At 39.6% G+C, this 25,472-nt stretch overlaps 1 protein-coding gene across 1 annotated transcript in view; it reads left to right on the forward strand.

Moving 5' to 3' along the window:
* Positions 1-25,472, forward strand: part of CLIC5 (chloride intracellular channel 5) — a 129,816-nt gene that overhangs the window by 59,257 nt on the left and 45,087 nt on the right. Inside the window, exons 2-4 of the mRNA XM_069065834.1 lie at positions 10,511-10,620; positions 18,008-18,133; positions 24,970-25,076. Coding sequence (XP_068921935.1) covers positions 10,511-10,620; positions 18,008-18,133; positions 24,970-25,076 — 343 coding nt within the window. The remainder of the gene's footprint in view (positions 1-10,510; positions 10,621-18,007; positions 18,134-24,969; positions 25,077-25,472) is intronic.

Below are 25,472 nucleotides of genomic sequence, written 5' to 3' on the forward strand. Positions count from 1 at the left end.
CAGTGCAACAATAAGGCCTTTAACTTGGCTGACTTCCTGTAACAGAACTTCTAGTCCCTTGAAGTCTTGTATTTTTTTTCCTAATTGTTCCATGCACCTAAGCCTTGAATCACAGCTAAACTATGAACCTCTTGCATTCTAGGACTGCATGGTCTTTGTACTTCTTTTGTATTTTTTTCACATGGCAAATATTTGTTGAGATATATATATATATATATATACATATATATATATATATATATGTATAAACCTTGGACAAGGAGTCAGGAGATCTATATTCAAAACTGAGTATCCACATAGGCCCCAGGGAGATGGGGAACCTTGGCTATCATCATTTCAAAGCAAAGAAATTTGTGAAGTTCAGGATGTGTGTGTCAAGATACCTTAGACATATCTTTTGTGCTGTGAAGACTGCAGAACTCACATGCCAGATCTGTTTGCATGAGAGATCCCTCAAGTGCATGTCAGGGAAATGATTCCATGACCAAGTGCTGGAAATAATTTCCCAGCATCTTGAGTAACAAATGAAAAAGTATGTCAGAAGAAGAAGAAAACAAAAACTTTTTGACAGTGGTCTAATTGAGTGGAAAACATGTTTCCTCTATCAGGTTTGGGGATTCTCCCAGGGGGAGATTTATGCAAGAAGGGCGTCTCTTTGGAATTAAGACCATGTGGGAAGGAATTCTTTTTATTTGAGGCTGTAGATTTGTATCTGATTTTGGTTTCCTGTGCTTGGGTACATTGCTGTGACAGAAGGATTCAAACCCGCCTTGTTGATCCAAGCATTAGGTCCAGTGAGAAAGCTTAAAGAATAACACGTCCATATAATAAATATTTGCAAAAAAAAAAAGTTCCTGGTGCTCTCAAGCAAGACAAAGGCTCTTCAGTAGCTGATTCTCAGGAAGCAGCAATGGGGTCAAAGACCCCCTTCTCATTCCATCTTTCAGTTTCATAACTTTGGTTCCTAGTGTAATCAAAATAGTCTTTGACTGCTCTTACTTGGAATTTTCTGTTTCATACAAAAGCCTAATGGCTTTTTTTTTTTAATTTTATGGATATGTGATTTCCAGCATGGAAATGCCCTCCACTAATACAGATTGGCAACTTGCTTCTAATTTATAGCAGAGAGAGTTGCCTGAATTCCTAGAGGCAGTGGGGAGCAGGAGAGTGTGACTAGGAAGTAGTAAAGCAGGACAGGAGTTAGGAATGGGAGAGAGGAGGGAGAGCTGGAAAACACTGAGAAGAGAAAGGATAAGTGTTGGAGAAGCTGTCAGATATGGGAACCACAGCCCCGTTGGAGGGCAGGAAGACTCTCCATCCATAAAACTGCATGGAAGGATGAGAGGCATTGCAGCAAGTGGAAAGAACTGCAGGACCTGGGGTTCAAATCCCGGAGCTGCCTAGCAGGACTTCCATGGCAATGGGGCAAGTCAACTCTCTTCCCTGGGCCTCAGAAGAGGTGTGGACTGGATGGTGAACAGAGTTTCTTTTAGCACTACATGAGGACAAAGGCAGAGACGGGGATTGCTCAGATGAAGTTTGGTATTAGCACAGCGCCCCTAGGACGGTCCCAGCCTTCTCGATGAAGACCAAGGCGTTAATAATAACAGCCAACATTTACATAGCACTTACATGTGTCCGGCACCATAGGAAGAGTTTTTACAATGATCTCATTCGATCCTCCCAACAAGCCTTGGCGGGAGGTGCTATTACTATCTCTGCTCCACAGTGGAGGAAACTGAAGCAGTAGAAGTTAGCTTGCTTAGGCTTATACAGCTGGTAAGTGTCTGAAGCAGGATTCGAACTCGGGCCTTCCTAACTCCAGGCTTGGCACTCTATCCACTGCATCACTTTCATTTAGTTAATGTCCTGTCAAAGGTAGAAGACATTAAGATATTAAGACAGAGGAATTTGGAACTTGTCTAGAGTAGAGTGTTTTGAGAGAACCAGTGATTTCATGAGTGTGGGGAGCTCCCAGCGAGAAACTCCTTTGGCCAAGGGCCCTCAAGGTCCTCAGGTACCACCCTTTGACTGAGTGTAAACTTTTTTTTTTCTTTTTGGAGGGGGGAAGGTAGGGCAATTGGGGTTAAGTGACTTGCCCAAGGTCACATGGCTAGTATGTGTTGTGTCTGAGGCCGGATTTGAACTTGGGTCCTCCTGATTCCAGGGCTGGTGCTCTATTCACTGTGCCACCTAGCTGCCCCCAAGTCTAAACTTCTCAGAACAAATCCCCTTAATAAAAGGATTTGTTCAGTAAAACTTGGACTCAGTGAAAAGACCACACCCAAGGACCTAGAAGGCCACGTATGGCCTTTAGGCCATAGGTTCTCCATTACTGGAGGCAGACCTGCATCTGCTCTGTAGTTGGAGTTTTACAGAGTTGCCCCAGGGCCTTGAGAGTTCTAATGACTTGCCCAAAGACACACAGATAGTGTGGGTCAGAGATGAGACTCCGTTAAGTCAATTTTTTATAACTTTTCAATTATTTCCACAATTTTTTACACCCAACAACAATTTATTGAGTTCTTTGAGGATTATTGTCCTTACTATCTAAGCTCTGACTATTTACGTGTTTTTGTCTGGACCCATGGTTTTTTTGGTGTCAGCTAAGTGGTGCTGTGAATAGAGCACTGGCCCTGGGGTCAGGAGCACCTGAGTTCAAATCCAGCCTCAGACACTTACTAGCTGTCTGACCCCAGGCAAGTTACTTAGCCCTGTTTGCCTCAGTTTCCTCATCTGTAAAATGAGCTGCAGAAGGAGATGGAAAACCACTTCAGCATCTTTGCCAATAATGGGGTCACAGGAAATTGAAATTGGCTGAAATAATTCAATAACAAATGGTTCTTCAGTGAAAGGCATTCACAGGAGGGGACAGGCCCTCTATCTACCAATGAAGATGAGCAATTAACCTATGTATTATTGTCTGATAGGGCTGTTTGGGAATGGAAGAGGTTAAGTGACTTGCAATATGTATCAATTGGCACAGTGGATAGAGCCCCGGACCTAGAGTCAGGAAGATCTGAGTTCAAAATTGGCCTCAGACTCTTAATAGCTGTGTGACCCTGGGTAAGTCACTTGGCCTCTGCTAGGCTCAGTTTCTTCTTGTGTAAATGGGGATAATAATAATAACTTCTACCTCTCAAAGTTATTATGGGATCAAATGAGATAATGAGCACAGTGCCTGGCATACAGTAAAGTACTTCTATATAAACATTAGCTATTATTTCTATCAGAGGCAAGACTTGGAACCAGCTCTTCATGATTACTACAGTAGCCGTATCTTATAGTAGCTGGCATTTGTTCAGTCATTTTTCAGTCTTGTATGACTCTTTGTGACCCCATTTGGGGTTCTCTTAGAGATACTAGGGTGGTCTGCCATTTCCCTCTCTAGTTCATTTTACAGGTGAGGAAACTGAGGCAAACAAGGTTAAGTGACTTGCCCAGGGTCACACAGGTAGTAAGTATCTGAGGGAAGATTTGAACTCAGTTCTTCTAGACTTCAGGCCTGGAGCTCTATCCTCTGCACCACCTAACTGCTCCATCAACTGATACAGAAGGTCAAAAGAAATAGGTGCTTCTCTCTAACTCCCAGCCCCTATTAAGGGACATTTTTGGGGACCCCTCACCCTGTCCTTTAGGTGAGAAACCTTGATTCTCAGGGTAGGAAGGGGATGAGGGGAAAATTGTTGGAAATAATACTATAAAACTTATATTGTTTCAGGTCTCTATAAAAACCTAATTGAAGCTTTTCTGGCTGGAATGTTTTTCATATTTATAGTTTAGTTCCTAAGTAGCTACGTTTTTTTTTTCACCCACTGTGTTTTGGCAGAACCAATAACTGCATCGGACTGGGGATAGGCCTTATCTTTTTTCTAATGGCTCCCATCAGACTTGACCTTGCCAGATTTTAAGCTAGTCAGGCAGTAGGATTTCTGCTCCTTTCTCCAGAAGGAGTATTATACCCTCATTTTTAAGCATTAGCTATTTTGCTGAAAGTCTCCCTGGTTCTTTTTATTGCTTTGTTGCTTCCCTACAATTCCTCATAATTATAACTCCTTGGACCACACTGAAGAATTTTCCTCCTTCACTAACCATTGTCACAAAGCCAAGTGATGTATATTTTGCCTCCCCCCCCCCCCCGAGTAGTAATAATTATACCATGTGCTTTGGTTAGACCTTTATTCTTTACAGACATGATCTAAGTTGATATTCACAGTGACCCGCCACTTGTTATTAGCCTCCTTATTTAACAGACGAGGGAATAAATGCTCATAGAAGCTGGGTGATTTAGCCAACATCTGTATCGGACACATCAGTCTCCATTAACTGTGCAGTCACTGGGATTGCATTCCCATCTCCTCCATTTTTTCCACCATGATGAAATTCTCCTCCTAGGACCTCAAGTAAGTTCACTCAACTGGCCCACTTAGGGTAGCCTTTATGAAAGGATCGAATTTTTCTATTTTCCAACTGACTTCACACTCAAAATACAAGTAAGGAGCTCTCTGGTTCCTGTGTGAGCATCTAGGGTCAGAACTGAAGAGGATTGTGAACTAAAGCATGGCCATCTTGATAGCTGCCTGTGAAATACTTCTCCATGTCAGCGATCTGCTAGTTGCCCTCTCGCTTCAATCTCTCCTCCAGGACTCAACATTCTCAGTTCATCCCCACGGTTCCTAAAGACCCAAGGCTATCTTCTTCCCCTTCAATTTCAGTTCAATTCATCAAATATTTGTTGATGAGCTTTCAAAGCCTTGTGTTTGCTACTTCAACATTTAGCCCAGATTAGCAGGTTGGATATTTCCAAGCAAGGTCCTGAGAGCGATAGGTGCTGGGGATAAGTGTATTGAATGGAGGGAAGGAGGAAGAGGAAAGGGGGAGCTAAAATGGGGATACGGGTATCTATATGAATTTTGCTTCTAGCTTCTTACTCAAGAGATTTGCTAGGATTTTTTTTTGAGGGGATAATTTTTCTGATGTCTAATTTCATCTGTGTAGGGAACTTCTGGTATGGGAAGTCACTTTACCTATACAGATGGGTAACCCATCTGTAACTTGAGGTCTTGAACACCTAGTCATTGTATAACTTGCCCAGGATCATATAGTCAGTAACAATGACAAACAACATCAACAAAAATAATAAAAATAACTAGCATTTAGATAGTGTTTTAAGGTTGGTAAAGTGCTTTATGTATTCTCCCATTTGATTCTCACAGCCACCCTGCAAGGTAAGTACTGTTATTATCTCCATTTTTACAGATGGGGTTACCAAGGCTAAGAGACATTTAAGTGACTTGTGCAGAGTCACACAGTCAGTCAGTGTCTGAAGTAGGATTTGAACTCGGGTCTTCCTGACTCCAAGCCTGGCGCTCTAGCCACTGTGTCATCCAGGCCCTAAACTTGGATCTTGGTGATTAGGAAGGCCAGCCCTGTATCTACTACACCAGGAATTCCAGAGCCACAATGCTGGAGGAGATGAGGATGAAATAGAATGGAAGATTGAAAGATTTTGGGAACAAGACAGTAAAGGGAACACTGGACTGGGGGGGGGGGGGGGTCAGAAGTCCTAGATTCCAGTCCTGCCTACCAAGACTTTAGACCTTACATTAATTAGCTTCTTAATAATTCTCAGTTTCCTTATTTGTAAAATATAAGTCATGGAACAGACAAAATCTAAGACTCCTTTTCAACTATAAATTTTCAATAATTTCATTTTTTTTATGCCAGGCTCTTCCCTCCACTAAAAAAACTCACTAACAAAATAAACTTAAAACAGAAGAAAATGGTTCAAATTTCACTGAAATTAAATTGTCCCTAACACTGGGAAAGAATTTTTGTCAGAGTATCTTAAATCAGTCAATCCATTTACCAGTTAGCATTTAATAAGCACTTACTAATGCCAGGCACATAATAGATTAAAAGAAACAGAGAGAGATTCTGCCCACTGGAAAATCCTCTTGGAGGAAGCAATATGTCTACATATTAGGAAACAGCATAAATACAAAGTAAATAAAACGTGCTTTGGGGTGAGAGGAGGCACTAACAGCTGGGAGGCTTCATGAAAAAGCTGGTGTTTAAAATGACTAAGGAGGCAGCTAGGTAAGCTCAGTGGAGAGAGAAGTGGGCCTGAAGGCAGGAAGACCTGAGTTCAAATTTAGCCTCATATACTCACCAGCTGTCTGACCTAATTTAGGGCAAGTCACTTAACTTTGGTCTGCCTCAGTTTCCTCATCTGTAAAATGAGGACAATAATACCATGTATATTCCAGGATTTTGTGAGGATAAAATGGGATAATATTTGTAAAAGACTTAGTAACACAGTGCCTGGAACACAGCAGAGGAAAGGAATAAATATCTATTTTAAAGTCCCTTCTGTGTGCCAGGCATGGTGTTAGCATAGCACTTCTTCCCTCCCTCAGGTCTTCTGGGAAAAACGCATGATGAACTCATTCACTTTTAAGTTAGCGACTATTCCACAGGTCAAGGTGTTATTAAAATTAACAGTGATCTGGCTTGGGCAAGCTCTGCATAATAAAGAACTGTCAGTAATTACAACTCTGTAGGTGACATGTAATGCCCAATCATTTTACCCTCACACATATAATAGGGCCTGTGCCCACTTAGCTACTCAGGGGCAGGTCTGTTTCCAACACTTGAACAAAGTGAGAAAGGAAGCAGTGATGGGTTGCTTGGTTTGGTTAGGACTGCGTTATAAGGCCTGTAATTTCACAGCCATTACTTCTGTCTAACCCTAGAACAGTTTGAATTTTCCACAGTAACTCTTAAGTGTAGGTGAGTAGTTAATTATTAGGAGAGAAATGACCATATAATTTGGGTACACTCCCTCCAACTGTGTATCCTATCCAGTTCTCATCCTGGGCAACTCTTGACTATTTCCCCTTATAAATAAATCCTTGATCTCTCTCTCTCTCCTTCTCCCTCTTCTCCCCCCTCTTCCTTTCCCCTTCTCTTTGTCTCTGCCTATTTCTTCATTCTCTCTCTCTCTGCTCCCCTTTCTCTTTCTCTCTTTATGTGTATATACACACGATTTGCAAGCCTTAAAGAGCATGTGCAAGTATTAGCTCATATTGGTGCTTTAAATTGTTGTGGTATGGCCAACTCAGGGAGAACTGGTTTCAAATCTAGCCTCAGACACTCAGGATCTGTGTGACCCTGGGCAAATCACTTATTCCTGTATGCCTCAATTCCTCATCTGTAAAATGAACCAGAGAAGGAAATGGCAAACCACAAAGAATCGGACATGGCTGAAAATGACCAAACCACAACATCTATCCATATGAAAGTGTGTGTGTGTGTGTGTGTGTGTGTGTGTGTGTGTGTGTGTGTGTGTGTGTGTGTGAGAGAGAGAGAGAGAGAGAGAGAGAGAGAGAGAGAGAGAGAGAGAGAATATGAATGAATATAAGCTCCTTGAAGGCAGGGATTATTTTTTCCACTTATCTTTGTAGCCACAATGCCTAGCCACCCAAAGGGCTGGGTGTCTTCTTCCTCCGTATCTTTAATGTTAAGTGGATACCAGTGCAGTTCATGTACTGCCCCTCTTTCAGCATGGTTTGCCCAGCTCCTTTTCTATTCGTACATCTCTTTAACGTTTCCTTTCATGCTACTTCTTGAGCTCAATATCCCACTTTTTTTTTTAAGCAATCGGGGTTAAGTAACTTGCTCAACGTTACACGGCCAGTTATTTCTGGGTGTGGTGCTGAGTGTCTGAGCCTGGGATTCACTCTCCAGGTCATCCCCACACTGGAGCCGGTGCTCTTACTCGCTGAGCCAACAATATCCCACTTTTAACACTATAGAAAATACATCGATCCTTTTTATCTTTCTTAAAGATTTTTTTCTTTTGGAAAAAAATAACTTTTTTTAAATTTTTATACCCAGATCAGACATCTTCTGCGTTAGTAAATACACTCAACATTTCTTTAGCCTTTGAGTAGACAGGGATTATTCTGTTGGCTTCCTGTGAGCTTTTTAAGCCTAATACTACTGATTACAATGAAAATTTCTCTTGACCATTACTAGAACCCTCAATGTGAGGACTGCCCTAGTTTTGACAAGATGTTACCAACAGAAACCACATGGCAAGCGTAGTGTCACTATAATTCAGTGTCTTATAGTCAAGTCTAACTGAAGAAAACTTCCAATGTTACTACTACTATTAATATATAACTTTAAGGTTTGCAAAGCATTTCAAATATCACCTTATTTTATTCCCATAATAACCTTGGGAGGTAAGTACTATTATTATCCTCACTTTATAGATGAGGAAACTGAGGCAGTTAGAGATTAAGTATTAAGTAACTTGTCCAGGGTCATACAGTTAGTAAGCATCTGTGCTACTTAACTTCCTTAAATATCAACATACTGATTTTGCATAATAAGTTATTGGGGACCAGTGTGGATTTTGTTAATTAAAAAAAATTTATCAGGAGAGAAATGACCCTATAATTTAATTTTTAATTTAATTTTTTTAATTTAAAAATATATTTTTTTTAATTTTTGATTAAGATGGATCAATTATACATCTATCCCATCCTTGAAGACCCTGCTGAAATGGTACTTCTTTGACAAAATCTTCTTCAAGTTGGAAATTGTCTTGTTTCTTACATCTCATATAAAACTTTTTACCTAGGCATTTATCATAGTTTCTTATATCGGTACCTGAGTTGTATAAGCCCCTAAAGAATCTGTGTAGTTTATTTTTTAAAGGTCACATATCAAAAATTCCAATGCAACTAGAGTTTTAATCAGGATGACTTGGGTTCAAATTCTGCCTCTGATAACTAGCTATATGACCCTGGACAAGTCACTTAATCTCTGTCAGCCTCAGTTTCCTCATCTGTAAGATGAAGGGGCTGTACTCAACGGCCTCCACTGTCCCTTATAGCTCTAGCTCTCTGATCTTTAAACTTTTAAATGCTGTGTGTTGCATTTAATATGTAATTTAGAGGACCAGTCTATTGGATAAGCTAAATGGGGAGCAGGAGAAGCCAAAAACATATTGTAGGAAGGTGTTCCAGAGTATGATGTAATGATTTGGAGAGGTGTGTGCTGGATGCCAGAGTAAGCGATGAAGGTCATTTCCTAAAGGTCTTAGACTTAAGAACTCTTAATTTCTTTCCAATGTCGTGCGGTCAGACTGACCTAGGACCTGGGCCCACAAAGTGTTCTTTTGTCAGATGGTTTTGAAATAGTTTTCCTTCTTTGTGGACTGAATGTGGGCTGAACAGCCAACATGCTTTCACTGTCACTGTGGTGTTAGAAAGGGGAACCACACACAGACAAAAGAAGGCCATTTTTTACTTTTCTTGGTTGGTGGCACAGTGACTGTGTTGCTCAACCTCAGGTCAGGAAGACCTGAGTTCAAATCACGCCCCAGATCCTTACTAGATGTGTAACTAGGCACTTAACCCCCCTTACCTTCAGTTTTCTCATCTGTGAAATGGGAATAACCATAGCATCTATCTCCCAGGGTTGTAAGGACCAAATGAAGTAACATATGTGAAAAGATTGGCTTATACAAGTACGAGCTAGTATTGGTTGTACATAGCATTGTGGTTGTGGACAAATAATTCATTATCATTACCTAAACTTCTTACCATCTAAACAATTGATTTTTTTTTGTGGCATATAAACATTGTCTCATTTTTTTCCCACCCCTGGGAACTTAGTTTTCCTGAAATGCTTCAGTAATACCACTCTTATAATTGAGGTGAGATGCAAAAGACAGACAGTGCTGCTTGCTGCAGGGGTGTTATTCTGCATCCAAGGGGCTGCTCAGGAATATTTCTTATTTAGAGAGAGCGAAAGGTTACAGTTCCCAGTCAGAATGGTTTTCTTCAGTTGTTGCTGTTGTTTACTGTTCCTGACACGTGTTCTTGATTGTTCTAGCTTTTCCTCAAATTGTTCAGGTTTTCCTGTTTCAGTGCCTATATTTCCATTTGACCTTTCTGCCTTTATAAAACATAAATAGTATCTTTTAGGGTCAAGTTTATGGTCCTTTCTACCTCTCGAAACACAAATGGTATTCTTGAGGGTTCAGCTTAAGATCTATCTGGCAACCTTCTTGTTCTCCCATATAGGGAATTCCCTCTCCTGCCTCCATAGTCAGTCCAGATGGTCCCCTCATGCCTGTAGTATTCTCCGTCATCATCTCAGTTTCTTGGCCACCTCACAGTTTTCAGTTCAAGCATCATCTCCTTTGGGAGACGTGCTTTCTTCTTAGTTAGTTAGTTAGTTCTTTCTCTGCCCTGAGATTTCTTTGTGTGTATTTATATATGTATTTTTTTCTTTTGCATATATTTTTGTGCCTTTATTTCCTTATGTGCGTATTATCACCTGCTACCCCTCGATTGATTATTAGTTCCTCGAGGACCAGGAAGGTTTTGTTTTTGTCTTTGTATTCCCAGCACCTAAAGGACAGCCTGCATCTCTTAATTAATGTTTGTTAGATTGAAATGAATTGAAATGTTTTGGGTTTCTTTTCTCCTAGGCTGGATCAGATGGTGAAAGCATTGGGAACTGTCCATTTTCTCAGCGTCTCTTCATGATCCTGTGGTTGAAAGGGGTTGTGTTCAATGTCACCACTGTGGACCTGAAAAGGTAACAGAAATATGCATCAACATCTAAAATAGCTTAGGAGAGTCACACATCTCAAGAGTGGGCATGCTCTTAGTCTGGGAAATCTCAAGGAGTGTGTAGGTTGGGGCATTTACATTTCCAGGGCTATGAGAACCATGCTATCTTTTCATGTCTTTGGAATTCCCTACAGGTTATTAGCTTTTAGAGAAAAAGTATTGGTTCCCCTGATTTTTCTGTGATGTGACTGCTGTCATTTTAAAAATATGTTTTGATTAACGGTATAAGACATTCAGGTACCTACTAATAGGAGACCAGATTTAAGGAAAGTTAAGCTGTTTATATAGGCCACTCCTTTCTCTTTTCTAACTTACCTTCTTCACTTGGGGATGGAAGTGAGGTCATAAATCAAGGCTCAGTCCTTAGCTCTCTGGTTTTCTCTCTACATCCCCTCTCTTAGTGAGCTCATCAATTCTTCTAGGGTCCTTAAATCTCTTTTTGCTTTCAGTCTAAATATCACTGCTTTCATTCATTTATTTATTCATTCATTTGTATCCATGTATGTATGTATACATGCATGTATTATAGGTAAATGTATATATGTATGAGTATAGGTTATAAATAGGCATAGGTATGTATATATAGGTGTGTATATATATAGATATGTCTATACACATATATAGGTGTGTATATATAGGTGTGTATAGGTATGCACATAGAAAGATATCTATATATGTGTATATATAGGTATTTATATGAGATGTATGCACACATGCATTATATTTGCACATATACATACATGTGCACATGCATTTATATATGTATATATTTGTACGTATGGTGTTGAATATATCTTTTGTTTTTATAATACCTTGATTTCCAAATTTATCTGTTCTTCCTGCCCCCCCCCCCCCCCCCCCCAGGTCACCCATTAAAAAAAAAAAAAAATGCAGCAAAACTAGCAGACATAAACTAAGCCAGATATATATATATATATATAGAGAGAGAGAGAGAGAGACAGACAGACAGACAGACAGAAAGAGAGACAGACACATACACAGAGAGAGAGAGAGAGAGAGAGAGAGAGAGAGAGAGAGAGAGAGAGATAATATTTCACACCCACAGTCTTCCACTGTTCCAATAAAGGGAAAGAGGAGAATTTTCTCAGCTCTGCTTTGGAGACTAGTCTGGTCATTGTAACTGCATAATATCTTGACTACCCCTCCTGGTTTCTAACTATAAATTTCCATCTGTTTAGTGAACTTTTCACTTGGATATTCCACAATCACATAAAACTCTATTTTGTTTAAACCTAACTGCCCTTCATTCTGTACCTCCTGACTCTCCTTCAAAAACAGGAGCTTAGAGCTGATTTCTTCTTGGTCTCATAATTCAGATGTGCCATATTTAGACAGGCTAACCTCAAAACTCTCATCATTACTTACTCTATACTCTCTCTCTGTGTGTATATGTATGTGTGTATGAAAAACCAGGACAGAAGTCCCATCCACACACTCCCCACCCTTCCACAGTTACCAGAGCTTAGACTGGCACATTGTCAACAAATACTTGTTGACTTGATTTGACTCACTGTGTAGACCTCTGTAAACCACAATATTTGCTTACATCTGTTATTTCCTACTTTCACAACAAGCTGAGGGCTCCGCCCAAAGGGTCTTGCCACCCATGCACACATCCAAGACAACTAGCCACAAACACTATCTCAACCACTCCTTCTCCTTTCATGTGGCCATGTTCATAACCCTCAGCTTGGTTTCTAGCCATTCCATTGCCCCATACACCAGTCCCTTGCCTCTCCCTTCATACCCTTAAAATCCCTTACCCCATGAAATTGGAATTATACATCTTCACAATTGCTCTAACAATGGGGAAGGATAAAGATGAAAACTTCCTGTATAAACAAACACACCCAGGGGAGCTGTATTTTTTCTTTCTTTATACCCCCAGATCTTACTTGGAACAGTGTCTGGCACACAGTAGGTTCTTAATAAATGCTTGTTGACTGACTCGCCTGTATTTTTGTTTTGTTTTTTTCTTGCAGCTTCTCAATCTCTTGATGGAAGTCTATTTTATTTTTTGCTTCTCCTCTGAAGTTCGTATCTATAGTTAATCACCAAGTCTTGTCCATTCTTCCTTCATAATATTTCTCACCTCCATCTTTTCCTTTTCATTTCACTGTGAACATTATGATTCAAGATCTTAACTCCTCAAGCCTAGGTTAGTTTCCCCTTTGAAAGCAGGAGACCAATCTGCTTTCAATCTTGTCTTCCGGTTTGTCCTGTATGCTGCCACAAGAGTAATTCTCATAAAATGCCACTTTTATCATTCCATTGTTGTGTTCATGAAACTTCAATGGCTCCCTATTTCCAGGCTCCATATACTAACATTTAGGGCCTTCCACATTCTGGTTCTGACCAAACTATTCCAAGCTAATCTCCCAGTATTCCTCCACTTAAACCCTCTAGTCTAGCCCTTAGCCTGGCCTATTCATTGTCCTTGTTCATTCCTATCACATACTATTTCACTCACCCGGAATGCCCTCCCCTCTTTTTTTGACTTATCTAAAGCCTACACATAATTCAAGGCTCAGAATATTGATGATGATAATAATAAATAGCTAGTACTTGCTTAACACTTGAAGGTATTTCCTTAATAATCTTATGCATTTTATTTTGTACATTTAAAAATATTCTCTTGACAAAAAAAAAAAGCAAAAGAAAATATTCTCCTGAGAAGGATTCGTAGGCTCCACTTGACTACCAAAGGGGTCCGTGACACATATACACAAAAAAAGTTAAGAATCCCTACAAGTCTGCTTTTGCCAAAAAGGCCCCAAATGGAGTCAGGAAGAGTTGCACAACTGAAAACAACACACCAACAAAGTACCAATTATTGAAAAATAAAATCAGTGTTTCATCTTGGTTGCTGGGAACCCAAGAATTGCTGACTTAAATTGTTAGCTCTCAGAAAAAGGAGGTGAAACTGAACAGGCCCCTTTATTTGTCTGAAGTGAGGAATGCATACAGATTAAACAAAGAAACTAAGTAAATGAGATTTTTAAAATGCTTTTGGAAGGCGTGCCACAAAGCACAGCTGGTAAGTGTGTGTATGTTTTAGGAATGGTATGGGAACAGCAATGTAATTGAAATTCTTCCTTGCCTCCTCCTCTGTTCCCACCTCCCCTCCCCCAAAATTGATTTCTCTAGGATTTTAATTGACTTCAGGTTGATGTCAGCTCCTTCTTATTTTTACAACCCTTCCACTACCACCTTCCCCAGGGCCAAGGTCCTTAGAAAGGGCCCTTTTTCAGAGAGTATATTTGGAGAGGGCCTCTGACCTCACCATCCTTCACTTTGAATTTCCCCTCCTTTCTAACCCTACTCTTTTCCTTAGGGCAGGGATTATCAGCCTTTTTTTTATGTCATGCATGGATCCTTTGGCAGTCTGGTGAAGACTATGAACTCCTTCTCAGAATAACATTTTTAAATGCAGAAAATGAATGTATTGGACTATAAAAAAAATCTAATTCTATTGCAGAACAGTTCTCAAAATATTTTGTAAAGAAATTACTGGAACCCAGATTAGGAACTCCTGCTTTAGGGGAATATTCTTCTTTTGTTTAATGCCTTTCTTTTTCATCTTGTATCCTGCTCGAGCATATTGTGCTCGTTTATTGCCAAGAACTCCCCCACCTCTCACAGTTCTTTTTTTCTGCTATATACTGACCATGCCTTTCATAACTAGTCATGGTGTATAGGTAGTTAATACCATCACATTGATATTTGCTGGGAATGAAAAGTTCTTGTTTTTGTTGTGGTTGTTTCAGTCCTATCTGATGCTTTGTGACCCCCAAATGGGGATTTTCTCGGCAAAGATACTTCTGGTTTGCCATTTCCTTCTCCAGCTCATTTTAGAGGTGAGGAGACTGAGACAAACAGGATTAAGTCACTTATGCAGGGTAGCACAATTAAGAAGTGTCTGAGGCCTTCCTAACTCCAGGCCTGGCACTCTATTCACTACGCCCTGTTGCTCCCCTGAATTAAAAATATTTTGCATTTAAGTCAACAGAAGAGTTTCTTTCTTGCTTTCTTCTCTTTAATTGATGTGAGATGAATGAATGAATAAAGCATTTATTAAGTGCTTACTAAGTACAAAGCACCATGCTTAGCACTGGGAGTTCCAAATAGAAAAGTGAGGCAGTTCCTGCTTTTTAGAAGTTCATTCTAATGGGGGAGATGACATATATGGAAAGTCTCAGCTGGTTTGAAAAACCCTCTGGTCCTTTTGGACCAGTTTTGCAGCAGCAAAACTGATGTTAATGCTCATTCTTTGTGACGAAGGCTCATCTGTATCTGTAACTATAATACTAACTACTATTATATAGTGCTGTAAGGTTTGCAAAGTGCTTTACAAATATATCTCATTTGATCTTCACAGCAAGGATGAGATGCTATTATTATTCCTATTTTACAGCCGAGGATCTGAGACAGACAAAAGCTAAGTGACTTTCCCAGGGTCACACAGCTAGTAAGGGTCTGGGGTCAGATTTTAATGCAGACAGAAGGTAAAGGACCCATCCACCCCACCACCTAGCTACAAATCCTTCCCTTATGGTAAAACGGCATTAGACTAAAAAATAAGAGATCCTGAGTTCTAGTTCTGCCTCTCTATCACTGACTAATTGAGTAATCTTGGGAAAATCACCGCCTAAATGTCCTCATTTGTACAATGAAGGAAGGGCCGCTAGGTGGCACAGTGGATAGAGTGCTGGGCCTGAAGTCAGGTAGACCCAAGTTCAAATCTAGACCCTGGACAAGTCACTTAACCCTGTTTGCTCAGTTTCTTCATCTGTAAAATGAGCTGGTGAGGGAAATGACAAACCACTCCAGTATCTTTGCCAAGAAAACCTCAAAAGGGGTCACAGAAAGTCAGACAGGACTGAAACAACTTAACAACAACAATAACAACAACAAAAATGAAGGAATTGGTTAAGATGATCTCTTAAGTGCCGTGGGCTGCTCAGTGTCCGGTACTTAGCATGATTCAGAGATGTGAATGAGAAATGACCAGGCCATGTAGGTAGTTCAAGGAAGAACGATGAACTCCATTTATTGATTCCTAGGACAAGGTTTTTATAGAGTTAAAGAGGCAAAGGAAGGGGACTCAAGTTTTCTGATCATTACCTTCGTCTGTGATATCCTGGAAGTAGCACAGAATGGATAACTTGATAAGGATTTGTTATCTAGGAGACTGAAGTCTTAGGGTAAGACCTTTGATCTAGGCCTCAGGTGCCTGCTAATGCAGCCGCAGTCATAAATCGATACAATGGAGAGCAAACATCAAAGCCAAAGCTGCAATCCTCAAAAGACATCACATTTAGAGCTGATCACCCAAGGATACTTGAGTGCTGGATCAAATATTTTAGCTCTTAATAGCTAAAATCTTAGGGTATAGCCTACTGATTTCAGAACTCAAGTAACATCCTTATAAGTGTAACCTATAACAAAGAACTCAGGAGCTAACTTAACAAAAAAGTTGTATCTCAAAGAGATTCTTGTTTTAAAGTCCACTATTAGGATTTAATATCTGAGTCCAAAACCAGGCCTCTTTGGCTCCCCACACTTAAGGTCCCTTCCAACTCTAAATCCTATGGTCCCATTGCATCCGGGACTGTTGCTTGTCTTCTTGTCTTGCCACTGGACTCTGATAACTCTGGAGAGAAAATGAGGCTGATGTTTTTATGTGGCTCTGCCCCATTCCCATCCAATTCATTAACAAGTCAAGGCGTCACCCTCGTGATGTCATTGCTCCTCCTCGAGAACAAAGAATAACAAACCCTATTGTCCTGTATGTCACAAAAATTAAATTACTGTATAACATCATGCCCTCTCACAATAGGATTATTTACTTTAAGATATTATTTCCTTGAAGTTGTAGTTATCATCAAATATTTAGCTTTACCTACTTCTCAAGCAAATTTTAACAATCCCAAAGTGTGTCTGTTAATTTACTATGCCATTTTTAGACCTCTTTACCCAGTAATACCAGGTTAGTTGAATATATAATTCCTGGATGGGAAAAAAGTAATAGCACATGAAACTAAGGATTGAAATGTCCTGTCTTTGCTTATTAATGGATGTTTGCCTCAATGTCTGCTGGGATATGTGGTCTATGAACTAATGTCTAGTATGCCTCTGTTAATCTTTCTTTCTCGTTCTAATGGTCTCCAACACCTGGTATTCTCATTAGGGATTGTTAACATATCACAGTAGAAGTCGTTGAGTTTAAAAAGGCCCTTATCATTGTGAGACCAGAAGTTACCAGAGTTTAGGTGCAGGACGAACAGTAAATAGAAACATTTCATCTTGGACAAGATGGCAATAAAGGATCTTAAATTCTCTCGTCTAAGAAAAACTATTCTTTGGGGAATGCATTTCTTGCATAGTTCATACATTTCTTATGTTCAGAATTCTGTTAAGTGTATTTCTGTTAAACAAATGGTAGCTATGCTGCCAAACCATGTTGATTTCCAAAAGAACTTGTTAGGAGCAAAAGAAGATATGGTTATATATAAGCTATTGGTGTAACTAAGCTAAGCTTATAGCCAATCACCAATGATGGATTGCCCTTGACAATTTTTTTGTTTTTAGGTAGGACTCAAAGTATGGGCTTCCTGTCCTACTTATTTCTCAGTAACATTCAAGTTTAGACTATGGAACCAGAGTGTGTTAGGACTAAAAGAGAGCTTAGAAATTATTTTTTATTTTATTGATTATTTTGGGGGGGGTGCTTTTTGGAGAGGGGAAGGCAGGGCAATTGGGATTAAGTGACTTGCCCAAGGTCATACAACTAGTAAGTGTTAAGTGTCTGAGCCACCTAGCCTCCCCTATTTTATTGATTTTTTATAGAGGAGAAGTAATATTCTCAGGGTAGCAGGCATAGCTGTTTGTCAACACTGACTAGAATCCAAAGTTCCTATCTCTCAACCCTATCCATTACCCCACTATATTGCACATTGCCGCCTTTTTTTTTTTTTGTATAGTAAGCCTCCTCTTGTTCTCTTTTTACTTTTTTTCTTCTTTTTCACATCAAATTTGGCTTTACTGAAAGATAAAATTTACCTTTATCAAAGGAAAAGTAGGGTATTATATTCAAATAGATTTGGAATTTCATTGATTCAGGAGGTCCCTTCAGTGATACAAATCGAAACTCATCCATGTCTGCTAATACTACTTGGCTGCTGCCCATGTCCTAGCCAAAGTTTGACATGGGGAATCCATCTAAGGTCCTTGGCAATAAAGGAAGCTGATCTTTATTCTAGAGTTTGATATTTTCCTGAAACATTAAGTAGAGTGGTTTGAACCAAGCCTACTTCTCACTTTCTTTGTAGAAAGCCAGCGGATCTGCACAACCTGGCCCCTGGGACCCATCCACCATTTCTGACATTCAATGGGGATGTTAAGACTGATGTCAACAAGATTGAAGAGTTCTTGGAGGAGACCTTGACCCCTCAAAAGTAAGGGATTTATTTTCTGGGGTTTATGAAATGTTGGGAGTGGAGAGAAACCAGGTATCTATACTGGGGTCAGAAAAATGTTAATTGTTATATGTCTGCTTTGCAAAAGGGTGTTTGTCAAGTTTGATTAGGTCAAAAGACTACGATGAATGAGGTCTCTCTTCTCATAGAGAACCCTTAAATTTCATAGAGATGTCTGTCTGTGCCAAAGAGACCCAGACACAGAGGAGGTTCATGGAATGACAAATACCCCTCCTTGACAAGGTGAACCTTCCACTTCAGTGGGGGTAGGTGATGTGCCTACCTTATCCACTCTTGATACTGAAATTCCATTAATGGGGAACAAAATTCTTTCAGACCACACCTAGAGATTAAAAAGTTCAACATACAAATACCCGTTGTGTGTCATCACAGATAGGGCCCTGGACTTGAAATAATAAGGTCTAGGTTAAATTCATTTCTTAGCTGAGCAATTCACTTAATTTCCCTCTGCCTCAGTTGCCTGAATTGTAAAATGATACTGGACTCAATGGTCTCACCAGTGGCTTCTAACTAAATCTGTGATCTGTGTTAACTTCAATTCATATTATTGACTTCAATATTGACTTCAATTCATGATAATGTATAAGCTATAGAATCATGTAATTTGAAATATGGACTCAAACACAGAAGGGGCCTTAGACTCAACTAGTCTTTGCAGAATTGTGGAAAGAGTCCTGACATTCAATGAGGGTTTCAGGTCCCAACTCCCATGCTGATACCCTGTGTTAACCTGGACAGATTATTTTGCCTCTTTGAGAACTTCAGTTTTTTCATCTCAGAGGGTCATTTTAAAGGATCAAATTAAATGTGAAAATATTCTAAGAGCTTTAAAGAAAGGAAGCATTGTATAGTGGTTAGAGAATTAGACTCAGTCAGAGAGATCTGGGTTCAAATTTGGCCTGGGTACATTAATCAGTGTAAATTACTCAACCTATCCTCCAAGAAACTCTCAGAATTACAAATGGAATTTCAACTGATTAATGGCATTGCTAGAGGGAGTTAGCTGAAAGTTGCAGAAAGGGGTGCCAAGGAGGGAAGAAAAGGGCACAAAAAGAAGCATCTGGAGACAGAGAGATTTTACCACTCACATAGTTTCACTTGCTTCACTATTAATGGTGAAATATATAGTAAATGGTGCACTGATAATGTTTGACAAACAGCTTTCCAAAAACCTACACATGGTATAATGTACACAAATACACAATTTTCAAGTTTAATATGCATTATTAGGAGCAGCTAGGTGGCCTAATATATAGAGCACTAGGCCTGAAGTAAGGAAAACTCATTTTCAGAGTTCGAATCTGGCCTCAGACATTGACTAGCTGGGTGACCCTGGGCAAATCACTTAACACTGTTTTCCTCAGTTTCCTGATTTGCAAAATGAGCTGGAGAAGGAGATGGTAAACCATTCTAGTATCTTTGGCAAGAAAACCCCAAATGGGGTCACAAAGAGTGGGACATGATTGAACAATAACAAAATGCATTGCTAACATCTCCCTCATCATTTACTTAGCAACAAAAAAACAAATTGAGTACTGATTGGTGGCATTTGTTGATTTCTCAGTTGTAAATGCTCACATTGAAAATTTAATAATTGACTCTTTTGAGCTCCAACACATGCTTGGGTATGATAGAAAGAGGACTGGATTTGGAGACAGGTTGAGATTGAATTTTGGTTCTGTAATGAAGTTGCCTCTCTTCTCTAAAATGATAGGGTTAACCTAGAGAATCTCTAAGGACCTTCTGACTCTAGAATGATCCCATTAAACTTATTCTTCTTGCTAAAGATATTTATAGGTGGGAGTGCCACTGATTCAGACCAGTCCACCCTTCCTGTGTGAGTTGAGTCTTATCTCCTTTTCCTCCTTCCCCTCCCCAGGCCCAGTTTGGAGGGGGAGGAGGTGCCTAGAGCCTAATTTACAGAGCCTGCACAATAAGTAAGTTTTGTGTTGAGTTTTATTCCGGGAAGTAGAGTGGTCAGCCCCTCCCAGCCTCTAGCTAGTGTGGTACACCGGGGAAATGCTGTGTTCCCTCCAGCAGCTCCAAGCGATACCTACTGAGTCTCTGGGATTCTGATACTTGAGGTTGCTCTGTTTCTGAGTTCTTGTCTTCATTTTTGCATTCTTCACTTCCAGATTTACTCTTTGGGGCATCACAGTTGGTTGAGGGCATAATAAGAAGACTAGCTTGGCCTTTGATTAGCTTTGCTGATTGCCACGATAAAGAAATGTAAGCGAACCTGCCCTGGGTGTATGGTGAATATTTAACTGGTTCTATTCCCCCCCTCCCCCAAATGTACATATGAAATACTTTTAAGTTTAATCAGCATTATTAACATTTTCACCATCACTTTCTAAAGTCTAGATGCTCACCAAAACAATAAATCAAGCCTCAGTCCTAGAATCAGAAAGATTTGTGTTCAGATCTGGCCTCTGCCCCACTGAGCGGAATGTGACATGTCACTTGGCCCTGGGCAAGTCTCTGTTTGCCTTGATTTCCTTCTCTGTAAAATGAGGATAGTAGTAGCATCCAAACTCCCAGGGTGGCTGTGAGGATCAAATGAGATAATGATTGCAAAGCAGTTGGCATAGTGCTTGGCACATTATAAGGGCTATATGAATATATTAGCTATTATTATTATTATTCATTTCTTAGTTGTAAATGCTCACACTGAAAATTTAACAATCGGTTCTTTTGAGCTAGGTCCAATTGGATCTATCTAGCACAATCCTAGGCTTTCATCTACAAAGTATCATAGGACTTTATATCTTGATGTTGTATCAGTCAACCAATTAAGAAACATTTATTAAGCACTTATTATGCCAGGCACTGTGCTTACTTGTTTTCAGAAAGCTTGCATTTTATCAGTGGGGACTACACACATACATACACACTTACACACACAAACATACACACACACACACACACACACACACACACACACACACACAGGATCCCCTGTGCCGTGAAACCTTTTACAAAGTTCAGTGTTACAGTAGGCAAGTGAAAGTGTCACACACTCTTTAAATCACAACTGTCTGGGAATTTCCTTTTCTGCTAGTTCTTTATATGAATTTTGTGTTCCTTACCTATGGTCAAAGACTCTGATCAGTAGTTCAGGAGAAAACTGTCTTTTTTCTATACCTTTGGGAGAGGAGTCTGGTTGTGGGAGCCTGCTGGCCTACATGTATTTTCGGAGGCAAGTGGAGATGGTCGCTGGGGGTACTCTTCACTTAGTTGAAAATTGTTAGGTGTTCCTTCAATTTTTGGTCTCTTTGCCCTTTTGTCCATGCTGTCCCCATACCTGGAATGTTCTCCCTCCTCATCTCTGCCTCTTATAAATCTTAGTTCCTTTCAAGGTTCACTTCAACTGCCTACAGGAATTCTTTTCTGACTCCCATGATTGTTAGTCCTCTCCAGACTTCCATACCCTCCCCCACCCACACAATTATTTTGTTTATTTTGCAATTTTCTTATCTGTGTACAACTTAAGTTAGTGAAAAATGACCAGCCAAGTTAATGGTTGGTGACTACTTTCCAAGGAAGATTTTTTTTTTAACTTTAAACTATCAGCTTGCATCTTCAATGTCAATCCTTGACATCATTGTGTCAGGTGCTTTTGGAATATGCATAGGTGCATAAGACATCATTCCTGCCCTTAAGGAGTTTACAATCTAGTCAATTAAATAGAAGATAAGCTAAATACATATGAAAAGATAATAAGTGGCATATATGCTAACAACAATTGGAAAGGATCACAAGAAGTATGATGGATTATTATAATTGCATGTAATTAAAAAGTTTCTGCACAACAAAACCCATGAAGCGAAAATTAGAAGGAAAGCAAGACACTTGGAAATAATTTTTATTGCAAGTTTCTTTCATAAAGGTCTTATTTTTCATATATATAGGAAACTGAGTCAAATTTACAAAAATAACAACCATTCCCCAATTGGTAAATGGTCAAAAGATATGAACAGGCAGTTTGCAGAAGAAGAAATCAATAATTACACAAATTATCTAAATCGCTTTTGATTAGAGAAAAGCAAATTAAAATTTCTCTGAGGTACCATTTCATACCTATCAAACTGGCTAACATAAAAAAAATGGAAATGACAAGTACTGGAGGGGATGTGGAAAAATAGGGACACTAATGTACTATTGGTGGAGTTGGGAACTGGTCCAACCATCCTGGAGAATAATTTAGAACTATGCCCAAAGGGTCATAAAACTGTATACCCTTTGGCTCAGTAATACCACTACTAGGTCTGCATCCCAAAGAGATCAAAGGAAAATGAAAAGAACCTGTGTACACAAAAATGTTTATAGAAGCTATTTTTGTGGTAGTAAAGAACTGAAAATTGAAGGTATGTCCATCAATTAGGAAATAGCTGATCCAGTTGTGGTATATAATTGTGATGGAATGTTATTGTGCTTTAAGAAATGACAAGGGGGATGATTTCAGCAAAACCTGGGAAGACCTATATGATTCAATACAGGGTGAAATGGGTAGAACCAAGAGATCATTGTATGTAGTAACAGCAATATTGTACAATGATCAACTGTGAAAGACTTGCTAATCTGATCAATAAAATGATCCACGACAATTCCAAAGGACTAGTGATTAAAAATGATGTCTACCTCCAGAGAGAGAGCTGATAACTCTGAGTACAAACTGAAGTATAATTATTTTACTTTCTCTATTTTTCTTGCTTTTTTTTTTTAAACAACATGGCTAATATGGAAATATGATTTGCATTATTTCATCTGTAGAATTGATTTCATATTGCTTGCCTTCTCAGTGGGTAGGGTAGGGGTCAAAGGAGAGATGATTTGGAACTCAAAGTGTTTAAAAAAGAATGTTAAAAAATAAATAATAAAATAAAATTTGCAAAATGAGAAAATACTAATAATAGCTAACATTTATGTAGTGCTTACTATATGACAGGTGCCATGTTTTACAATTATTATTTCATTTAATCCTCAAGACAACCCTGAGATGATAGGAGCTGTTATCACCCCCATTTTACAGATGAGGAAACTGAGGCAAACAGAGGTGAAGTGACTTTGTTCAAACAGTTCATAAGTGTCTGGAACAGGATTCAGATTCAGGTATCCTAACTTTAAATACAGCATTCTATTCATTACAACATATAGAAGACAAACTGAGGGAACTAACACTAAACTGTCCAGCCACCCAGAGCTGAGAATATCTTTCACTGAATCCAGCTGGTCACTTTGCTCAACATGCACAAGGATGAACAGACTTCATCTTCCTCCTCTATGGGTCTGGCTCTTGCCCATAGCAGACATTTTAAATCCCACCACAGAGGTGGGCTGAGGACCTGTTTTCAATAAATAAATGGTATAGGCATAACCTGGGAGATAGAGGGTGGTTTCAGCAAATATGTAAAGAAAAGTAAATGTAGTAATAACCACAATAGCAGTAATACTAATATTCTATTAGTGTCCTGTGCTAATACTGCAGTAGTGCATGGAAGCAACCCTAGGTTCTTAAAGACCATGACCCTGGAGCAAATATGTTCTGGTGAAGCGTACCAAGGTGGGCAGCTTTCAGGTATGGGTCAAGTGGGAGACTGTGTCAATTGTCACCATCAGCAAGCATATATGAGGTGTCTTTTATTGTTGCTGTTCAGTCATTTTCAGGCATATCTGACTCTTTGAACTCATTTGGGGTTTTCTTGATATTAGAGTGGTTTGCCATTTCCATCTCCAGCTCATTTGACAGATGAGGAAACTGAGGTAAATGGGGTTAAGTGACTTGCCCAAGGTCAAAAAGTTAGGAAGTGTCTGAGATTGGATTTGAACTCAGGTCCAGGTCCAGAGCTCCATCTACTGCACCATCTACATGCCCATGCTTTCTGTGTACCAAGCACTGAGCTAAACATTGGAGATGCAAAAAAATGAAAAAACACAATTCATGTCCCTAAGGAACTCATAATCTAATGGGAAGGAGAGGAGAAAAGGGAGGCCCAGAGAAGAAAAGGGAAAAGGGGCTAACTCTTGGATGATAAACCTTTTCATCTCCTTTTGCGGCCTTCTTTGGTGTCTATTTCCCCTACTTCCTAAGCTGGAGGATTTGCCTCAATATTTCATTAAAAAGAAATTCTTCTCTGTCTCACTCAATGTTTCTTCCTCTCCAAAATCAGGTTGTTGGACTAGATGGTCTCTATAGTCTCATTTAGCTCTGACATTCAATGTCCTTTGTTCTAACATTCTATATTTTATATTCTCTTCCAGCTCTGACATTCTGTACTGTGTTTTTAACATTTTTTCTTTTTTGGCTTTTTGGAGGGCAATTGGGGTTAAGTGACTTGTCCCAGGTCACAGCTATTAAGTATTAAGTATCTGAGGCCAGATTTGAACTCAGGTTCTCCTGACTTCGGGGCCACCTAGCTGCTCCCAACATTTTGTTTTCTAAGTCCCCTCTGGCTTTGACATCCATTTCTAAGAAATGGGCTACTTTGTAATTTTTTCCCTTGGAATAAAATTTCTACTGTTATCGACTCCTACGTGGGCTATAAACCTTGAGTTTAGATACCAGTTTCACCACAATCTGCTTTTTCACCCTGGACAAATCTCTTTGTCCCTCCATCTCTTAGCTGTGGCTAGCCCCACCATCTCATCAATTACAAGTCCAGTTTGGGGAAAGAAAAACAAATCTAAAGCAATCTATTGGTCCAAAGTACCGAACAACATCGATGCTGATCATTATGCGTCTCTTTCCTTTCATCAGAAACTACCATTTATGTCCCCATCCTCTTCCCTTCCAGGTACCCCAAACTGGCTGCTAAACACAGAGAATCCAACACAGCTGGGATTGACATCTTCTCCAAGTTCTCTGCATACATTAAGAACACAAAGCAACAAGATAATGCCTGTGAGTAACACCCAGATACAGGACCCTGTCTTTGTTTCTGCTCCTCAACATTTGTGAAACCTACAAAGTGTCATCTGGTATAGCTGGCTCCTCCCACCATTGCCACAGACGAGGAAATTGTTAGTGAAACCCTGCTGGGGATACTCCAACCTCCTTTTTAAAATTGCTGAGCTTGAAAGAGGGATGCAGTTCGGTTTTGGGGTGTCCATTGTTGCACAGTAAAATTAAAACAGGCTAAGGGTTCTTAGATTCTGATGTAGCTAAATTAGTAAACTTGTTTATGTGTCAGAGCATAGTGTGGAGAAGCCCATTTTACTTTCTTCATAATCTTTTTTAGGAAAATAGTTTATACCTGGAAGAGATCTTAGAGGTCATATAGCCAGAAGTTCTCAAACT

Source organism: Petaurus breviceps, unplaced genomic scaffold (assembly GCF_028583685.1).
Source record: "Petaurus breviceps papuanus isolate PSGF00001 unplaced genomic scaffold, PetGlider_PUasm1.0 90701, whole genome shotgun sequence".
NCBI lineage: Eukaryota > Metazoa > Chordata > Mammalia > Diprotodontia > Petauridae > Petaurus > Petaurus breviceps.